The following is a 20,233-nucleotide window of genomic DNA, read 5'->3' as shown; positions in this document are numbered from 1 at the left end:
CACAATTACTGTTGGCATTTTCTTAATTCTTGGTACTCTTATAGGCTGCAGGGTTCCTCCAGTTGATGATCATGTCTGTCAGTTCTGCTTCACTGATGTTTGGTTTGATGCCACGGATCACCCCCTTGCAGGTGTCGTCAGACGCAGCCGCATAAGCCGCTACTTTGGTGGTGATGCTTTTAATACAGACCTGCCACACCTTACCGTAGGTTCGCACATTATTTTCCTGTGGCGTGGCTACGACCAAGATGTTTTGAAAAGAGTTGGCGCGCAATGTATTTTGACAGGTCTGTTCTGCCATCAAGGAAGCTGCCTTGGTGAGTGCTCTCTTGAATGCAATGAGGTCTGCTTTCCTGACATCCGGTCCACCTCGCGGTTGGACAATGGTCTTTAAATTTTCCCTCGGTAGATTCGAGATCTTATAGGCTTTGACGATGCGTCTCATCACGCCTCGCGATTGCGCGGCAGTACGGACGCCACCACAGCCGTCTCCCTGCTCCACCGCAGCTTGAAAAAGATGTGTCTTTTCTGCTAGCACTTTCTTCCTGCTCATGACCTCTATTCATCCTGAGCAATCCGCTTCCTCTGAGTGGATATCTATGCCTTCTGCCGTCGAGAGGCTGTCGTTGGACGCCATTGTCAATCTGTGCTATGCGTAAGGCTAAGCCCACCGCCCGCCTCGGCGCGCCAACAGGCAAGTCACGTTGGGCCTTGCTACATGGCAATGAGACGCGGTGGAAAAAAATTGGCAGCATATCCACGGAGTGAATGATGGAGAGTGGGGCGAAGCATTCCTCCGTCCATTCGTTCTTGCTTCTGTCCGTCCATGCAAACGTCTGTGTGACCGTCCATGCGTTCATCTGCCCGTCCGTGCGTGCGTCTGTTCGTGTGCCCATCCCTGCGTTCGTCCATGCATCCGCCCCAGCATTCGTTGATGCGTCCATCCATGCATCTGTCTGTGTGTCCATTCGTCCATCTATTCAACACTCTACTTACCACCATCTCGCATCTTTTCATCATATATTCCCATATAGAAGCACCGCCATCCAGCGGACATTCCAAGGACTAAACGAGAGGTGGCACACGCACACTTTCTTACGGCTTGCGCTTCGGCTCTACTTCACACCTTTAACCACCTCGAGTTCATGGTATATATGTGACGTGAAGCGATTGTTGGTAGAAGCTGATGAAGAAGAAGTCAGAACAGAATAAACATGGCGTATGAGGCAGGCCACGTCTCCCAGTCATCATAGCAACATATATACTAGTTCACTGTATTTATGGCACTGCGGCCCAATGCTCGCTAAACCTTTCTAAAACCAAGGAGGTTACGCCCAGCGAGTTTAACGTAGCAACCTTTTCCTGTCAGATAGTGCTCAATGTACTTACCAATGGCTGCTAATGAGAAATGAGAGACAGGAGAACTCGGCTTCTACTTTCTTACGGCTTGCGCTTCGGGTCTACTTCCCACCTTTAACCGCCTCGAGTTCATGGTATATACTAATTCACTGTATTCATGGCACTGCGGCTCAACGCTCGCTAAACCTTTCTAAAACCAAGGAGGTTACGCCCAGCGAGTATAACGTAGCAACCCTTTCCTGTCAGATAGTGCTCAATGTACATGCCAATGGCTGCTAATGTGGATAGCAGCGTGCGCGTTACCTAAAAGCCGAATGCTTCTGTCTCTCATTCCCCATTAGCAGCCATTGGCATGTACATTGAGAACGATTTTTTATTGTTCAACAACGCACAGCAGAAATCTCTTACTGGCACCACCTTGGAGATCAAAATGTTATACTTGTTGCATACTACAACGGCTACGAGGGACAAACGGGTGCCGCTATAAGAAGTTTTGCCCCTAAAAGTCTCCTAAATGTTCAAAAAGTCCACCCACTGATAAAAACTTGCTAACGGCTTGTTCCTGCAAACAAGCTGGTGCATACAAAAAACAGTTGGTGCACACGAAAAACAAGTGATGCGATAAAAGAGGTCGAAAAAGTTCCAAGAACAGGAAGCCAATGTGGACACACATCCGCACTGACCGAGCGCCCTTTTCCAAATCCAAAGCACTGGGGAGTTTAATTTTTGCGTAAGATATGCCCTGGTCGCTGTCGCCGAAATCGGTAATGGTAGGTGCACGCTGATGGCGCAACCTTTTTACACGTGCCGCAAGCATGCCGCCCATTTTGCCTGACGTTTGACAACAACCAACGTGCGTTCACGATTTACAGAAAAATACAGCCAACTATTCAAAAATAAATCGTGTTCTTTGGAACAGTGGCGTCTTCGGAGTAGAATTTCAATGTTTTTTCTTTTTTTCAGTATTTTTTTTTGTTCAGTATCCACTCAAGGTGATTCTTTACCCTGCATGACAACCATACATACCTTTTTTTTTCTCGAAGCAGTTGGAAGCAGTATTGTGGCTCTAAAGATCAGTGGACTTCATTTAGAGCCATGTATGAAATGTGCCTTGTAACGCTTATAGTACGCTCTTGGAGGTGACCTGGAGTTGTTTTGTAAGCTATGTACACACCCTTGATTACATCTGGTTTCGTCCACTGATGTGCTTGATTAGCATCGTTAGGCAAGAAGAGCGTTAGAAAATAGCCCACGTATTTTCTACACTTCTCTTCTCTCATTTGGCAAAATATATTAAAATAAATGTTCTTTTGAGCTACATGAAAACGACACGAACTTGCCTTGAATATTACGCATGTTCTTTTTATCTGAAGAACTATTAAGAGACTTTCCTTACCATCAAAAAAACATGAAAATGTCTTTTGAGTTTCGACTTACGAGCTGGTAAATGAGGTGACTGGAAGTTCTTTTGGGGCACAACGCTTGCAATCTTGAAACCACTATACCCAGTAATCTCTTTTGTAATAATATTATTAAAGAAAAAAAAAGTAGCATGACTTTATGGTTGAGCAACGGCTTGCGATATAGTTGGCCTGGTTTTAAGTGCGAATGCACTTTATAAGCGACCCTGAATCCGCAGTCTGTGGTGCCCCTCCTCCCCTCCCCTAGCAACGGCGCGAGGAGCGGAGAGGAGTGTCTGTAGCAACGGCGCAGCGACGTCACACACCATGGGATTGGGCACGCTTCGCCCTCTGCTCTGTGCTCACGCAGCCACGACTTGCTTGAGATCGGCAAGTCGTCATAGGTATGGATCCATCCCAGGCATCAACCTCGACTGCAATACCTCCAACAACGAGTACAACGCGATCGAATGCGAGCATTGCAAGCGTCGTTGAAGATGTCGCACCGGTTGAAGACAAGGCAGCAGGGCAAAGGGCCTGTGATGCCAAGCGCAAGCGGGCGAAGCGGGCCGCGCTCATAAACATCATTATAGAGCGAATTTACTCTCACATATATGTGTAAACTCGCCCAGATTAAGAGAGGGTCTAATGATTCCTGGGAATCGCAGTGTGATCACATGGGAGAGTTTACGTTCAATCACTGGCGAATTCCAGCGGATTTTAACTTTACTCCCCCTCATAGCATCACCCCGTGCATTCGCACCTAATCATGTTCACCCTCGGGGAAATGCTTGGGAGTTTTTGATTCTCACTTGCACCAAAGTTTTTTTATGATTTATTGAATTTGCATATCTCTCTCGGTTTTTCGATTACATAAAAGGGGTTGATTTTTCGCTCACAACCAACAACACCGACTTCGCTATCGCTGCGAAACGAGCTGCTTAATGCTAACACGTTAATACCATCTCGTTCGAAATCCTACGCTGCGGGAGCTGTCACGGTTTTTATTAGAAGCCCTATGCTACAGCAAAACAGCACCAAAAAGAAACGTCAGGGTTTGCAAAGACGAAGAAATTCTTCTTCTCCAAAGAGGGTGAAGTTTAGGCGTAAAGTCAGAACAGCAGGAAGTGACCATCACTCGGCAGCTGTGGTTGAGATAAACGGTTGTCCACGTGCCCTGTCTCTCAAAGGGGCACTGACACCTTTTTTTTCAAAGGCTAGCTTACTCCGCCGTGAAAAATCTGCATACAGGGACGACTCTGAGCAGGTGTGACGCCCATAAAATGCTGAGAAGATATTTTATCTTGATAACAAAGTAATTTTTCACATGGCGCACCTACCAACACTGACACTAGCTTGACATCAAGCTACAGTAGTGACTTCACGCTGCAGTCTGGCTAGCTGTAATGACGTCAGGTACCGAAAGTTGCAAGATGGCCGATTGTGTGTCACCAACAGAACCACGGGGCGGTGTGGTCGTAGAACCGTCACTATACCATGAACGATCACGTGACGGGAAGCTGATACCGTGTTGTGACTTTTGACGTCAGGGTACAGTAGCAACCAAAAATATCTTTTGAAAACACACTGTAATTACTTTTTCTGGGTGCGCTGGCGCAGGGCATTACAATATTTTTTAGGCTCTCGAGGGCTTGGGCTTTCATTTGATGCAAAAAATTAGGAAATAAAACTTTAGTGCTAGTACCCACTGCCGATGCAAAGACCGAGAGTGGTGGCGTAGTGAGGGGTGGTACTCTAGGCACGTGCCCCCTCCTCCCCTCTCCCACCTGAAATCTTTTTTTTTCGCCGTGTGTACATATGGCGAAGAGACCACTTGCCTACCCAGCTGCCTCTTTAGATGAAAGGAATGCCTCTATCACCCCCCCCTTCCCCCCCCCCCCCCCAAAAAGAATTCTGCGTACAACCTTGGCGGTAAGAGATGAGATAACTGACCGCTTCTTGTGGACTGCACGTCTACTGTTGGGGGATCATTTACTCGAAAAGAAACTAGAGGCAACGCAGTACACTTGTTCAACTTCGAGCTGTTTGTTACGATAGGGTAGCTGTGACCACTACACCTCGCAATTATTTTGTGAGATGCGTCCAAAGTTGTCAATTCGTATAGCTCTCTGTACATGTACGTGAGTGCTTGCTACGATGTAAATGAGCCAATTACTCAACGTACTCTAAGTTGCATAATCGTCTTGTGCATTGATATTTCTCTATGTTTAATTTTGGAGGGGGGACTGCAACTTTATGTTTGAGGTAGATTAGTTGTGAAGGCTGCATCGTACCCTTTTGAAGTAGTTGTCTCTTCAAGATGCCTCTTTGTGAAGCACGTGAGTAACTCGTTCGGACCATGAAATTTCGCGGGCACTGAATTCCGTTGAGAAATTTGGTGTGCTGCTATGAAAGATACACTAGTTTTATTTCGGCATGCTCTGCTCCTATGACACCTTACTTAACGCTTCATCGATTGTGCATGAAAATTAGCTATGATCATGATATGTTTGTATGTAAAGTTATCAGCACCTGCTTATGATTTAGGTACAATCACTATTGCACTGCAGCTTTATTGCTAACATAGCTTGCCCTGTCCCGTTTACGCAGATTAGTAATGATCGCTGCAATCTGCACTCTTATCATCATCATCATCTTAAATCACTGTAGACTAGCACGCAGGTATAAACACAAAGCTGTTCAGTGTCTCTTGCTTCCCTACATCAGCTGGTTTCATCCCTTCTGTAGAACTATTCTTACCATCCATTTTTGCCGAAGATGCGAAAGCACTCTAGTGACCGCACGCTCCTCTTTCATTTTGTAACCTCGTAAGGAAAATAAAAACTTTGAGGAGTGCTAGTATTGATTTTACGTTTGGTTTAATACAAACTCGTAGTTACGACGTCCTTCGCTGCAATGTCGTTAAGCCAACCATATACGCGTGAGTACCTAACACGTTTATTTGCTTCGTTTCAGGGACCTGCTTACACATCCGGACATCACCGAAGGCTTCATAGGGTGCTTCAGAGGACTGATTATCAACAACCACGTCGTGAACCTTTACAACCATCTAAGTCGCAGGTGAGTACAGCTGTACATGTGGTTTCTAACATGTTGTTTCAAGCCTTTCTAATATTCGTGTTCTTTGCAACCCACTGTTTAGTAACACTGACAAATCACAACTCATAATCTCTCAAATGAGTGTCTTGAAGATACCGTTTCCTTCTTGTGCCTTTGCGAAGAAGTAAATCGTGATTAGCTGAGGTCTCATGGATGGGCTTAGCTTGTCTTTGCTGCTGCATCCATAATTTACCTCTTTCTTCAGCTGCACAAGGACTGTAGGCATTAGTACACAATGGGTTTTTCTCAATGATCATACTATTACCCATTTTTTGGGACTTCCGATTATCGATATCGCTTTCCCATTTTCGTGAGCTCGGTTTAAAACAGTCGTGATTTTTTCGATGGAATTCTCACAAAGTGTAGTAATTTGTATATGTTATACTTTATCAATTTTTTACTTGTTTTTCCTTCTTATAGGACGAGAGATTGGTGAGTGCCCAGATCGCCAAAACTTTAGCATGGTGACTAACCAGCACGCATGATTAGCCTCTCGCACTTGTTAATAGATCCACTAATACTGACTAAGTAAATTGCACGTCAAACGAAACTTTGCTCACATTCTCTTCTCTACAGACACCTTCTTTTCTGGCCCTTGTTCTTAAATTTCTTTTATTTTAGATATCACTCCAAGTGCTCATCAAAATATAATAAGTGAGATTCACAAAAGAAGTGTGGAAATATATTTCGAAGAATTCTTGGGAATCATATCGCGAAGGTCTTTGGTTGCGAGCTGCGGAAGGACAGCCAAGAACTGGAGCTAAGGGCTTTTAAAGGCGCAACACACTGATGCCGACCAGTGAGGTATTCAGCTTTGCTGCTTTTTCTCTCACACTTCTGGCTAAGCGGGAGTTTCCGTGTGCTTAGCTTTCATTACGATGGTGTGAATTCAAAAATAAGTCGGAAGCAGTTAGAAACTGCTTTATTGTTCTGTGCACGCATAGATACATGTTAATAGAGAACAGCTTGCAAGCTATTTAATCAATTACTTAGCGTAGACATCAAGGTCTTCGGGTGAAAAGTCAACTTTTTGGATCACTTTTCGAAGGGAAGGCAACCCGTCTGGAATTGCGTTGTATCCAGATCATAATCGTAGACTAAGAGTCCTTAGTGTTACTTTTTGTTGAACAGTCTTAAAACGAAAGCAATAGTGAAGCCCCGCTTCTATCGCAGAACCAACTTGTACTTTTACTAATGGCTGCTTTCTCGAGTAAAACTATAATTTTGAGGCATTTAATTATCATCCACATTTTCAGTCGTGTCATTTTATCAACACATGGATTCCTCAATGAATCTCGCAATGTTGAACCGTTTTTATTGCAATGTCAATTATATGGTCACTCTCGGCCAGATTTTGCTGCCAGCGTCGCCGTCACTCACCGTGTATATATATATATATATATATATATATATATATATATGAAAACGCAAAAAAGAAAAATAATTCAGAAAAAGACTTTGGCGCGTGGAATCGAACGTGGTACCTCCGAATTGTTAGCACACGGCATTAGCCACTGAGCCACAAAGGAGCGCCTCTCTCAATGTTCAAACGGAAAGCTATTTATATCTACCACTAACCGCTTGTGACGGGCATCTTGTGGGAAACTATCGCGTTTTCAGCATTACCAGCAAGATAGCGCGCACGCTCATTGCGCTCGTCCACCCGCCCCCCTCCCTCACACGAAGAGGGGTCAAGGTGGGCGCTCACGGGTGCGCGCATCTCATGGTGCGGGGAATCGTACGTCTTGACTGGCCTTGGGTTTTCAACGGAACGATTTTGTATTAGTTGGCGCACAAAGGTCACTGAAGTCATTGCACAGTCTCTGTTTGCGAAAAAGGCGCGGTTTTCAGACACAGCAAAGTAACAACTGAGATGTTTATTAGCATTCACCTGTACCTGTAAGTACGTTTTGTGTGTCATTTGTGTGTGAGAAACGCAGGGCACGTTTTCATCAGCTTGTCATTGTGTGTGTGACCTTCCCATTTGTTGATATCGCAATCATTGCTTCACCTTTGCAGCAAAGCATGACTTTTTTTTAGATACAAATGCAGTGCTATTTAGTTAAACTGTTACTTACGTTTTCCTAAAAATAGCTTGGTCACTGAAAATCTGCGACATATCACGCACAGACAGCTTTAATTCACAATATCATAGGGGTCTCTGTCGCTGAAAGGGACACTTGAAAATGTATTTGAGCAGGTTACACAGCGTTCCATAATATGGTCCTTGTACTTTATTAGCGCCACTGCTAAACTTTCTGAGCATTAGTTTGAGACAGTTCTTGATCTTGTGTCTTCAAATTGTCACATTGCGTGCGCTATACTGATAGTTTCAGTCACTTCATACACGCTTGAAGGTTAGACCTTTTGGGGGGGGGGGGGGGGAGATGCGACATATACATGTACGTGTGTTAAAATATGTAGTCCCAATCCAAAATTCTTTGCAATCGTCTGAGTTAAGCTGGAGCATAAGATTCAGTTATAATGGTATTGTCAATTTAAGCGATGGAATATTGTATTTTGTTAAAGGAACAGTGACACAAAATTTCGAGCTCAAGATGTTGCATTTATTCGATTGCTTGGTAAGCATGAGTTTGTTTAGTGAAAAATGAATCGCATCCGTTACGTAGAAATTATTCTATTTCGAGTGCAAAGAAGATCCAAGGCTCATCGGCGCGTTCTCAGCTATGAGACATGGACAGTATTTATTTTAACGTGTTCAGCAAACTCCTAGTCCACACCTCAGGAACCGAGTTATGATGAGAGAGCAGCAATAGGGAGCTTTAGAATAACGTTTGCTGGCGCTGCGGGCATAGCGGGCACCATATGAGCTTTAGCATAGCGTTCGCATCCTCTAGAGAAAAGTCTAGGGACTTTCACGCCGACCACAAACCCATATGCATGGAAGCTACACACAACACTTCGTGGGCCTCACGAGCCGCGATCTCCGCACGCTATTTCGGATTTTTTGCGGGCGGGCCGTGAACACGAATGGTGACTGACATTACGACGCATGCGCAGTGTCAGCGACCGCACCGCAAGGGCTCATGGTGTGTTATTATAAAACTCCCTAATGATGTTGACAATTTTAATCTAGTCATCGTGGTGCACACATTCGGTACCGTTTGGCGGCTACGCCTGGCTGCCTAGCAACGGCTTCACTTGCTTTGTTTCGCTTTATTTATATAGCCCGTTCGAGTGAATCCAGCGTTTTTGTTGTGCCACTTCGGTAGATTTGTGGTGTAATTGTGATCGCAAATGTGATAAATTGAAGTTACGGTCATCGAGAACAAGTAAAACGCAAGCGGCATTTGTATGTCTCACCAGCAAACGTAGCCGAGGTGTGCGTCTCCAGCTGCCTCGCCACTGCTCGGTCCGGTGTCGATTTAAGGATCACTTCTCAGAAGACGATCGCACCGAAGATCCTTCGCCACACGTCGCGAATCACCACGAGTTCATATTCCTCCATGTTTCCATCGTCGCTTGTGGACGCTGATGACGGCGATGACGAAAATAAGGCGGTGAAGACATACCTATACACGTGCGCGCCGAGCAGACGAAAGGTCAACTGAAAGTCGCGTCACCATTTCGCGTTGCCACGTGATCAGATAGGGCCGCACTGGAAGCGCTGGCAGCGCTGAAAATTGGCGGGCTTTACAGTCGTTTTAAATTGGGTCTGATACGGGTCATACTAATCGATATTACATATATGAAGTTGTCCCCATGTTGAATTATTGGTACTGAATTTTTACTAAGGGATAAAAAAACTACATGTTAAGGCAAAAAACACGATATGCGTAACGTTAGTGTCACTGCTCCTTTACATTAGTTGTATGCGAAATTATCTTTGTGGTTTTGACCGAAGAATGCTGCTAAGCGTACTTTGTCGCAGAGACCATAAATGGTGATAAATTAAGGAACACTGGTACCTAGTTAGGAAATGTATTTTACTGTTAACAGTAGACAATACTTGCTGAAATTTGGACATTTTACGAAGGAGCCTAGACTTAGCATCAGTAATTGTAAACAAACATGGTCTCACCCACCACAGTAATCTAATGATTATGCTGCTCGTGCTGACCCATAGGACGTGGTATCGAATCCCGGTTGTGGCGGCCGCACCTTCAATGGAGGGGAGAACGCTTGAGGCCCATGTCCTTGGACCTATGTGCATGTTAAAGTACCTTAGGTGGTTGAAATTTCCAGGGCACTTCACTGCAGTGTCGCTCATAATCATACCCTGGTTTTGGAAAGTTAGACCCTAACAGTTATAGTGTTATTACCATTAACATATGCTGCAGTTTCCAAATAACTCACTGACCTGCCTGTTCAGCTATTTCTCACCTTTCTTGCTTCTTTAAATCTATTCGAACCTTTCAGCGAAACCGTTCGTTCTCCGTTTCTACCGTTGTTCGCACGGCATTCTGTGGTTTGCTTTGTGCTCAATGGGACTCCTTTGTTTCTCTTTATGCTCTCGCTGTCGTCATGGTAATGGTGGGTTGCAGGGTGCCAGACATCGTGATGGACTGCCAGCCGTCGTGCTCTTCGAACCCGTGCCAGAACGGCGCCACCTGTCATGAGAACTGGGGCTCGTACAACTGCGAGTGCGAGAACGCCCTCGCGCACAGCGGTTTCAACTGCGAGAACAGTTGAGTGGTGCCGGCTTCTTGCAGTTTTACTCCTTTAATACGATCATTCTTTTTTTATATATTTGCAAATATATATATCATTTTACATTGATTGTCTAAATTATACTAGAACAATTCGAATAATACATACATTTTAACTTGAGTTGGAGGTGATTCAACTGAGAGTGACAGAGCTTGCGCTTTGTTGTCTTGCTAGCCTTTTTCGCCCTCAGTGCCTGAAGCGTGCGTGTATGAAATGACAGTGTGTTTTTTCGGGATTGTGACGTATAGCAGTAAATAGGAGTTCGCCAACTATGCTGCTGGCCCCAGCCTGATTCGTCACACGTGCCAGATTTTCGAAATCACCTTAGGCGATCGGGATATTAGTGCCAAAGCGGGGATCAAAACGAACAAAAGAAGTGCGTGGTACAGCTATTGAGAGGAGACAGACCGCCAGGTCAATGTTTTGGAGAGAGAGGGGGGGTCGCAGTGAATGAAATGCTCCTGCATTTTTAAAAGAGGCAGTGGCAGTATGCATACTATTTTTATTACTGCTCCTATACACCGCACTGTACCAAGGGTTCCAACACAAGGTAAGAGGACAGGTCACACCGACACCACGCTAACTTTTCTCTTGTCCGACTCAAAGCGCCGATTGCCGGGATTTTAAACCAAATGGCCAGCAATGACAATCTTCCTATCTATATGCATATCTTTCAGGTGGACACTATATTGCCACATTCCTTTTTAAGTTGTGTAACCGCCCCATTGCAGATGCGGCGCGTTGATGGTGAAACCACCAAATCTGATTTGGTGGTACTGGCAGCGGTGGTAGGTGTGGCCAGCTTCTCCGCAGTGGTAGCAGAGAAGTAGGTGGTTGGGGGCACGCCACACGTTGATTTTCTCTGAAATGTTGCGCTGACCGGTGAGTGGACGGTATGGCGGTGGCGGTGGCTTTCGGCGGAACTGCGGTGGGGCAGCGTCTTGAGGCAGGCGTGGAGGAGCGTTGCGGCGCGCTTGAGCAGTGCACCTCATAACTTCCAGCCGCGAGAGTGCTGCTTCGGGAATTCGAAGCGATTGCCGAACTTCTTCGCGAACAATATCAGTGATCGAATCCGCTTGAGGCGGCGCTGAAGTTAAACAGCTTGCCCAGCTCCTTCACGATCAGTCGGATTGTCTCGTGCAGGTCATCGGTGCTGAGGGCATGAGCTTTGAAGTAGTTGACTGTTGAAGAATGGTGGTTATATTGCCTCGTGCAGATCTCAAGTGCCTTCGCGATTGTCGTGGCATCGGTGAGGAATTCTTCGACAGTCTTGGGCGGGTAGGGCAAAAGCCCTGCAAACGGCTCTTGCTTTGACACTTCGCATCAGCGATCAGCGCTTCTTTTTCTCGGCCATGGTGGGGTCAGCATGACGGAACAGCCGGGTCATCTCTTCAGTGAAGATGGTCATGTTTTCGTTGGGGAGTTGTACACGTGTCTCCGAGATACTAGGGGGACGTTCCTTGTGTACGAGGCTCGTGAACATGCTAAGCAACATTGTCCGAAAGATATCCCAGCTTTGTAGCGTGAACTCTCTGTTCTCGAACTACGTCTTCACGGCATTTTTAAATAAAAGTAGACGTGGCGCACTTTTTCACCAGGGTCCCAGCAGTTCAAGGCGGCGACTTGGTCGTATGTCTCCAGCCAGCTTTTTTGGTTTAACACTGATGATCCGCGGAACGTTGGTGGTTCCTTGGGCTGCCGGAGTACGATTGGTGCAGATGGCTCGGCGGTTGTTATCATGCCTGCGGTTGAAGCCACGGTCTTCATTTGCACTGAGAATTATTGACAGTGCAACGGGGTGGTTACACAACTTAGGAAGGAATGCGGCGATATGTTTACTGAAAGCCACACATTCAATTAGTTGATAAAAATGCAACACAGCGATAGATTAAGGTATGAAATCACAAAGTTGGCTGTGCTAATGATTCCATTTATGATGCTTTTGTAGGTCGTTCAAACTGTTGTTTTAATGGCCACATTTCGCTATATCTTCTCTTTTTGTTTTTTTTTATTGTAAATATCTCTCTTTGTCCCCTTCCCGCACTTGTACGCAGACCTGAACGAGAACTCAATGACGTTCATCACGTCCAGCTCGTGCTACCACCGGGCCACCCTGGGCAACGTGTCGGATCCAGTTCTCGAGCAGGACATCCTCCTCAGCTTCCGCACCTATCAGTCCGAGGCCCTGCTCCTCTACTCGTTCAACCACCTCAACAACTTTGTTCAGCTGCACTTCGAGAAACGCAAGCGCGTTGTCTTCACCTTCAACTCGCAGCGCTCCATCGTGCAAGGCTTTGTCGAGGCTCCCGGTGAGCTTATGCTCCACCCTGAATAATCGACGTTGAAATCATAAAAGATAGTCACAGCGTATCCACGGGGTGAATAATGATGAGTGGTCGAAGCTTTGAAGGTTCATCGGTAAAACCCTTAATCATCCTTGAATCTTGCCCAGTGCATTGTCAAAGACGGCCATCCGTTCATCCGTGTGTCTGTCTGTCTGTCTCCTATGGGCCATCGCCTTCGCCTTATCGTGAGCATAACATATACAAGGGGTGGCGACGTCAGCAGACAAACATACGCCTTAAGGAGCTTCGCCCCTGAAATAAGTTTACACTGGCAGTGTAAAGCTTAAAGAACAGCGAAGCTGACCGAACTTAGGGGCTTAAAGTGGGTTTCTTAGCTGATATAGGGCTTTTCTTGGCGTAGGCACAGTTGAGTTGAACCACATGCTGTCACAGCCCGTTCAAGAACGTTCAAACTTTGGCACCAGAAACTAACGAGAAAACGTAGCTGTGGCACCCCCGGTAAAGGCGCGGCCCTTTCGTGCTCATGCTCAGTAAACTCAACCACGCCCACAGATAGAACGTGTCCATCTACGGACGTGGCTTGGCGGTGGTTCATTGGGGCAAGCGTGGCTAGGCGAGGTTAAACCTAAGTAGTGGGAAGCTGTGGCTTGGTTATGTATGATAAACCAGTGCGCAGGTTTTTTTTAAAGCCACCTGAAGTTTTAGTGCGAGCTTTAAGAAAGACTTGTGTAATTTTATGGGGGAAAATTCTGGGGCATCATCTAGAGCTTTCAATGGATGATTTATTAAAGACGTAGCCATTATATTTCTTATCAGTCACAAAAAATGGCGTCATCGTTTGGGCAAATTGTAAAGATAGTAAGGTTGCCTACTGCGGACGCCAAATTACATTATTTAGTGACGTTGTCTGATGACATCCTCGGATAACATTGTCGCTTCCCCGAAGAAACGTTTACGCCCATCCCAGAGGTAATGCTACACCGGATGAAAACTTATGAACAGAGTAGGGAAAGGGAGGCCCCTATTGCAGTCGACTGAGAACATAAAAGCCACAAAAGTAATTTAATGAGCATCTTGCAAAGCACAAGCTATAATACATATTCTCCCAAGCTTTTGTTATATGAACTGTCAACAGTTGTCTATCAGAGCACCTCTGTAATAAAGGTAATGCATGTAAATGAATTACAGCTGCTACAGAATGCAGCTGACTTGGTGTTATAAAGTTTACTAGCATGGATGTACAACGGACACCTGAATCAACACTACATATAAGAAAAGGCGTCGGAGAAGGAGCAAGTATTGACTAGCGTCACTCTTGATGGCAGCATTCAAATAATCTAACTGAGAAACTATGGAAGATAACGTAGATTGTACAGCCTGTATTGAACACGTCAATATTATTATTCTGAACAGTAGAAAGCTTGTGCACATTTTTGAATCTTGAAACGACGGAAAGCTGTGATAGCGTGTGCATATCGTATTTTCTCACATGTAACCTGGACAAAAAAAAAAAAAAGAAACAAATGTGCTAGAAATCGCGCGTTTTACTTGTTACGTATAAAGTTGAAGTTAAAGATGCGGATTATTTGAAGACGTTGAATATATGTGAGAATATACGGTATTTTTTTAAGTACAGTAAGGAGAGTAGTCAAAGGTGCAAGACGAACAGACAACACAAGCACCATGTCGTTATGTGGCCTGATTTTCTTCTCTTGTGTCTCTGTGTCTGCACAACTAACCTGCATTCATGGTGTTTTTAAGTGTTTTCCACAAGCTGTACCATCTACGAATTAGCGCACGCATTGTCTCGTCTAACATAGGATCAGCCATGGGGTCACTGCTTCGCATTGGGTGCGAAAATTATGTGGCATCTTGAACTTTTCTTTTTTCAGACTTGGCCACTGGCCGCATCGTGCAAGTGTTTGTGGACAGACATCCGGACCGCACTATCTTGCAAGTAAACGGGGACAACGTCACCATTCCCCACCCCATGGCTTTTCTCAGCACTTACTACAAGGATCCGTGGATAAAAGGAGAGGAGCTCGGTAAGTACTGCACCACAGCTGATACAAGCACTTTGTGCCAGATGATTTGTTGTGACGGGCATGACACTTGGGATGACGTTTTATTCTTCACCGATGCATCGCTTTTTCCCGTTGATGTAAGCAATTTAGAACCTGCGTGAATTATAGCATACTGTAATTCCTTATGAGGGTACTCAGTTGCATGCACTCCAACTTAGGTAAAGCAAAATACAATTATACTTACATTAGCGTTCATGCGTGTCTTTTTTATTGGTCTTATTCGGATGGCGTGTAACTTCCTCTAAGCATGAACCAAATCACTCAAGCCAGAGTGCTATTGCTAATTCGAGTACAGTCAAACCTCGTTATAACGAAGTTGAAGGGGGAGTCGTAATTACTTCGTTATAACCATTAGTTCGTTATAGCCAATATCCATTTCTACCGACAATTAGCCAGCAAGAGAGAATGTACTCACCACCGAATATCACAGCAGCCCGCCGCGCAGAGAAAAACGGCCGTCGGAAGGCAAAAAACTAGCAAAATAATAAAGAACAATGCAATAATAAAGAACAATACGCCGAAATCTTCGGCCACTTTTTTTTTCTTGACGCCGTACTCAACGGCTCTCAACATTGCAGACTTCTGCTCAATTGTGATGATTTTGCGCTTACGTTTGCCGTTGTCCATGTCTAGCGGCGGAGGGGTGTTGCTCTTCCACAGCGAACGACAAGGAACCAAGCACAAAGCCAACAAAGCCGCAATCTCCGCCGACCCAGCGTGGAGCTGAGGGAAGGAGGAGGTCAGATGCGCGGGTGGGTCAACGAGTTCCACAGGAGAGGGGAGGTCGGCTGACGCGCACGCTCGCGCGAGTTGCTGCGCGGGCGAGTCCATTAGTTTCTGAGGAAAGGGGAGGCAGGGCGACGTGCACCCACGTGCGTGTTGGCAGGCGGCGCAAGGCGCGAGTTTTGAATTACCGCTGCCGTGATGGGACATGAACCGGCGCGCGCTATAAGATATTGAATTCACGTATACCAAAATGATCAGTAAATGCTCGTTGTGGTCAAAGAATGGTTCGTTATATCCATTGTGAGGAAATTTTCGCTTCGTTAAAACGAGGTTTTAAATACATGGGCGTCTATGGGAATTTCAAGGGGAATTACAATTGCTTCGTTATATCCATTATTTCGTTATATCCCGCTTCGTTATAACAAGATTCTACTGTATTTCCTTTTCCAACTCAGCGCTGTCATTTGCATCTTTAACTTACAATCTCTTTGATTGTGTTCTCTAAAACTCGCAAGCACAGCTTCAAGTACTTCACAGGTGTGTACTTCGTTTACAGGCAAGTACTATGGGCATCAAATGAAACCCGAACTGCGGTAAGCCTTGTGCGTGCCCTCCAGTTATCACCGTTGACAGGCGCGCGCATTCTGTCCGGCATCTCTGCACATAAATGTGTGCCTGTTCATGGTGACAAGTGGAGGGCACGCACTATATTGTCACGAAGGGTGGCCGCTATTCGGTTGTCATTTGACGCCGATGGTACATTGTAATAGCCTTACTTTAGGGCATTCTCTTGGCTCGATTGTGTCCAGGTCTGTATATTATATACATACAAATAATGTGCAGAGACTTCATGAGCACATTGTCACGGAGTTATGACATTGACGAATGCGGCGATCGGTGTGTCCACGATGGAGCTTTGTTTGGCCGAACTAGCGGCCGGGAAGCTAACTCTAACTAACAATAATTGTTGGGGATTGACGTCCCAATACCGCCATGTGACTATGACCAGTTCTAACCTCCCGGGGTTCTTCAAGAAGCACGTGGGCCATCATTTCGCCTCCATCGAAAATGCGGTGACCGCGGCCGGGATTATAATCTCGTGACCTGCGGTTTAGCATCCGGGTGCTTTAGGCAAGACCAACACGGCAGGTCAAACTCAATCTGCCACAAGCAATGCCCGCTGTACAATGACATCGGTGAACACAGCGTCGGCCGCCGATAAAAATTGACAAGTGTTAAAGCGTGCCGACTTTCGCACATGTGTCATCGAAGGGCCCTGCCTTATCGCTAGAAGCTGCGTAAGCTCTAGGATAATCTTCGTTGTTCGCGTCCTAGGCACATCTTAAGAAACTAATCTACTACAATTGCGAAGCATCTTGAACACTGATGAGAGGTCTGCACCGAGCGTTGCTGATAATCTTTGTGGTCTTAAACCGAATACAACGATCTTGAAACCGGAAGCAATATTCCTATGAGATGAGAACACCAAATAACTTCTTTAAAAGTGCGCCGACTATTCATATAGCGTTTTCTTTTTAGTGATTTGCTGCGGCTTAGAGTCGCAGCGTACCGAGTTGTTCGCTCCGGTGTCGGTTCCGGAGGTCCCGTGTTTCCCAGGCAGGGGTTTTGCAGGCACCATCAGTGCGCTCACTTCTACAAACTGAGACAAAACGTTGCCCTCATTTAGGAGAATAGTGCGTGATACTCGGCCTGCCTTCCTTTTGTCAGCGCTAAATCCACGCACGACCATCAACGAAGCCGCATTCCCAAATTGTGAGTAAGCGCGAACAGACAATGACGTAGAAGAGTACTGCCACGGAGGGAGTGCTACTTTCAAATGATCTTTTATTTTTGTACGAACCGATAAATATATATAGACCGAGCAGAAATAACACGAACATTAAAAAAAAAAGACTTCGTTTATTCCTGTCGTTGAACAGAGTACACTTACAATGCATTATTATGACATAGCAAAACATTTTATGTCACTGCGTCAAATCAATATACCAATCCGAGATTGAAAGAGCATCATTATAATGTCACAAAAGCAATCTCGGGTCATTTGGGCATTCATTGCAGAGATTGTCGATGCAAGCCCTTGTTCAAAAAAAAAAAACGGCAATCTTATTTAAGGCACCTGGCAAGATGGCAAGGGATATTATGCAGGCGTATGAAATGGAGCGATTACCAGACATGTGCGTTAGCCAACCTTCAGTATCGCTTCCTGAAAGAAAGCTTCATTATCTTGATTTTATGCAGTGGCATGAAACTTTTTTGCTATGTCGTGTGAATTCATTGTATATGTGCTCAGTTCAACGATGTGAATTCACGAAATGTTTTTTTATGGGGATGATATTTCCGCTCTCTCGGTATATATTTAGCAGTTCGTGTGAAAATAAAAGATCAGTTGAAAGTAGCGCTCCGTCCGTGTCTGTTCTCTTCTACATCCTTGTCTGTTGACGCTTACTCACACTTCATGGATGCAAACCAACTAGCGCACCAACATATTTTATCTATGTGTCTAAGTTGCATTCCAAGACGTGTGACATTCTGTTGCAGTCTTGCATGCCTATTTTCAGTGCTTATCTTCTTCTTTTTTTTCTGCGTGATTTCATTAGGTTCACAAATACCAGGCTTTATGATTATAAATGTGATGATGATTGCGACATTTGGCGCCACCTAAAACAAATGAAAAAACTAGTCTGTGTTTTTTTCTGCTTTTGCTGCACTCAGAGCTCGTAAAACCAGCCAGAGGAACCTTCGAGAGTGTTCCCAACAGCCAGATGTACTTGGGAGGCGTCGACTTCGTCGGGGCAACCACCAACCTGCCCGGTCTTGTCGGCTGTCTGCAGGGACTACGCATCGGAACCACTCAGGTGGATCTCATCAAAGACGTCGCGAATCAAAATGTCACCAAAGGTAACTGCCCTTGTTACCCTTCTCTTTCACTTCTCCTCGTCTATGATATAAGTGTTTTCAAACTCGGACAATAACCATGTATAATATACTTACTGAAATTTATCAGTCACGGTGCTCATGTCCGAAATAGCAGAGCGTTTTATGCCCCTGCATAAATTCGTTATATAAAGCCTGGTAAGTTGAAGGGGAATATGTAGGCTTGTGCGAATATTCGAGAGTTCCGAATAATTGAACAACTATAATGGTATGCTGATTCACTTTATCTCGAATTAGAAAAAAAGTCACGGTTTTGCCGCAAGGGCAAAGCAATGAATGCGATAGCAACAGCTTGGAATGTAACGTTGAGAACGGCAAGCAGGTCGAAGCGCGCAATGCGCTGCTCACACACAAACGGCGCACGAAAACATAGACAGGACGAGAGCGAACTAACAACATTTACCGCTCGACACTCAACGTGCTGTTTAAACGAAAACGAGGCACGAAACGCAATCACAGGTACAGATGAGTGCAAACTAACAAGTGTCACAGTTGTTATACTTCGCTGTGTATGAAAAGTGCACTCTTTTTACGAACAGGGCCTGTAAAGTAAGCGAAGGGCCCTTCCACACAACACAATCTTTCCGTTCTTCCAAGAATCTACCCCCCCCCTCATTCGCGGGGCAAAGTACGCGTGGGCGATAAGCGTGCGCTAGTGCATCGTGATGAGCTGGGCGCCGAGCGGGGATGGCTTTCATTGCGATAGCAATTATATGAAAAGCCTCGGCTGGTTTTTTGCCGTTGCCGACACCGCCATCATTCACCGTATACATCTCTCTCTTTCTCTCTCTCTCTATATATATATATATGGGGGGTAGTCATAGGAGGGGGGTAGTCATATGACAAGCGAAACTTGACAGCAATACGAAGAATAAGTACACGAACTGCACGGCAAGAATTCGATAATCATGAATTACAAGTTGCCGCGGTCCTAAAAAAATTCGTGTCGCGGTTGTGTTCCTTATAGCTATATTAGTTTTTATTTGTAGAACTGAATGAAAAATTCCAAAATTGAGCTAATCTTACGCGATGAACGCTCTGAAGGATGTTTATTAGATGGAAAGTAGTGGAAATGCTGTTTTTTTTTTCTGGCTCGTGTGCATTTTAGGACAAATACGCCCCGGCTGCAAGATGATGTGTGACTCCAAGCCCTGTCATCACAGCGGTCTCTGCATCGAAGACTGGAAGAACAACCTGACGAGCTGTGACTGCTCTATGACGTCATACCAAGGAGACATCTGTCAGACCGGTGAGTGGTAGCGGCATGCAGACAAGCCCACTTACGCTTACCGATGCTTGCTATGTGCTCTGCAGATATTGGAGCCAGTTTTGATGGCAAGGCTTGGATCGAGTACATGTTCACACCCGAGTCGACGGGGCAAGACCGGATATCCATAGCGTTAGCCTTCTCAACCAAGGCGAAGGCAAGCGTACGACAAGCGATCCTGCTCGTACAGTACGCTCAGAGGTTAGTGAACTTTCATTTGTCTCAAACGACCAGAGTGCATGCCATGTGTTTATGAAGCGGCCTTAATCGTTGCATCTGCGTTAGTTATTAGGTTGATGAGAGAAAATCGTCGAAAATAAAGTCCAATGTTATCTTCGATATTGC

General features: G+C 45.4%; 1 protein-coding gene across 8 annotated transcripts in view; it reads left to right on the top strand.

Annotated features, from left to right (window-relative positions):
• The window catches only part of LOC119164771 (axotactin-like), a 245,174-nt gene that overhangs the window by 186,464 nt on the left and 38,477 nt on the right, over positions 1 to 20,233 (top strand). For 7 of the 8 annotated variants that reach the window (XM_075873841.1, XM_075873836.1, XM_075873838.1 and 4 more), the window contains 8 exons: positions 5,736 to 5,840; positions 6,300 to 6,311; positions 10,385 to 10,527; positions 12,605 to 12,859; positions 14,749 to 14,901; positions 18,400 to 18,585; positions 19,730 to 19,870; positions 19,936 to 20,089. In XM_075873841.1, coding sequence (XP_075729956.1) covers positions 5,736 to 5,840; positions 6,300 to 6,311; positions 10,385 to 10,527; positions 12,605 to 12,859; positions 14,749 to 14,901; positions 18,400 to 18,585; positions 19,730 to 19,870; positions 19,936 to 20,089 — 1,149 coding nt within the window. The remainder of the gene's footprint in view (positions 1 to 5,735; positions 5,841 to 6,299; positions 6,312 to 10,384; positions 10,528 to 12,604; positions 12,860 to 14,748; positions 14,902 to 18,399; positions 18,586 to 19,729; positions 19,871 to 19,935; positions 20,090 to 20,233) is intronic. The other variant, XM_075873840.1, reaches the window with a different exon arrangement.

This window comes from Rhipicephalus microplus, chromosome 9 (assembly GCF_043290135.1).
Source record: "Rhipicephalus microplus isolate Deutch F79 chromosome 9, USDA_Rmic, whole genome shotgun sequence".
In the NCBI taxonomy this organism is placed as follows: Eukaryota; Metazoa; Arthropoda; class Arachnida; order Ixodida; family Ixodidae; genus Rhipicephalus; species Rhipicephalus microplus.
Note: the sequence above shows the minus strand (reverse complement) of the source record. Positions and strands in the feature narration are given on the sequence as shown.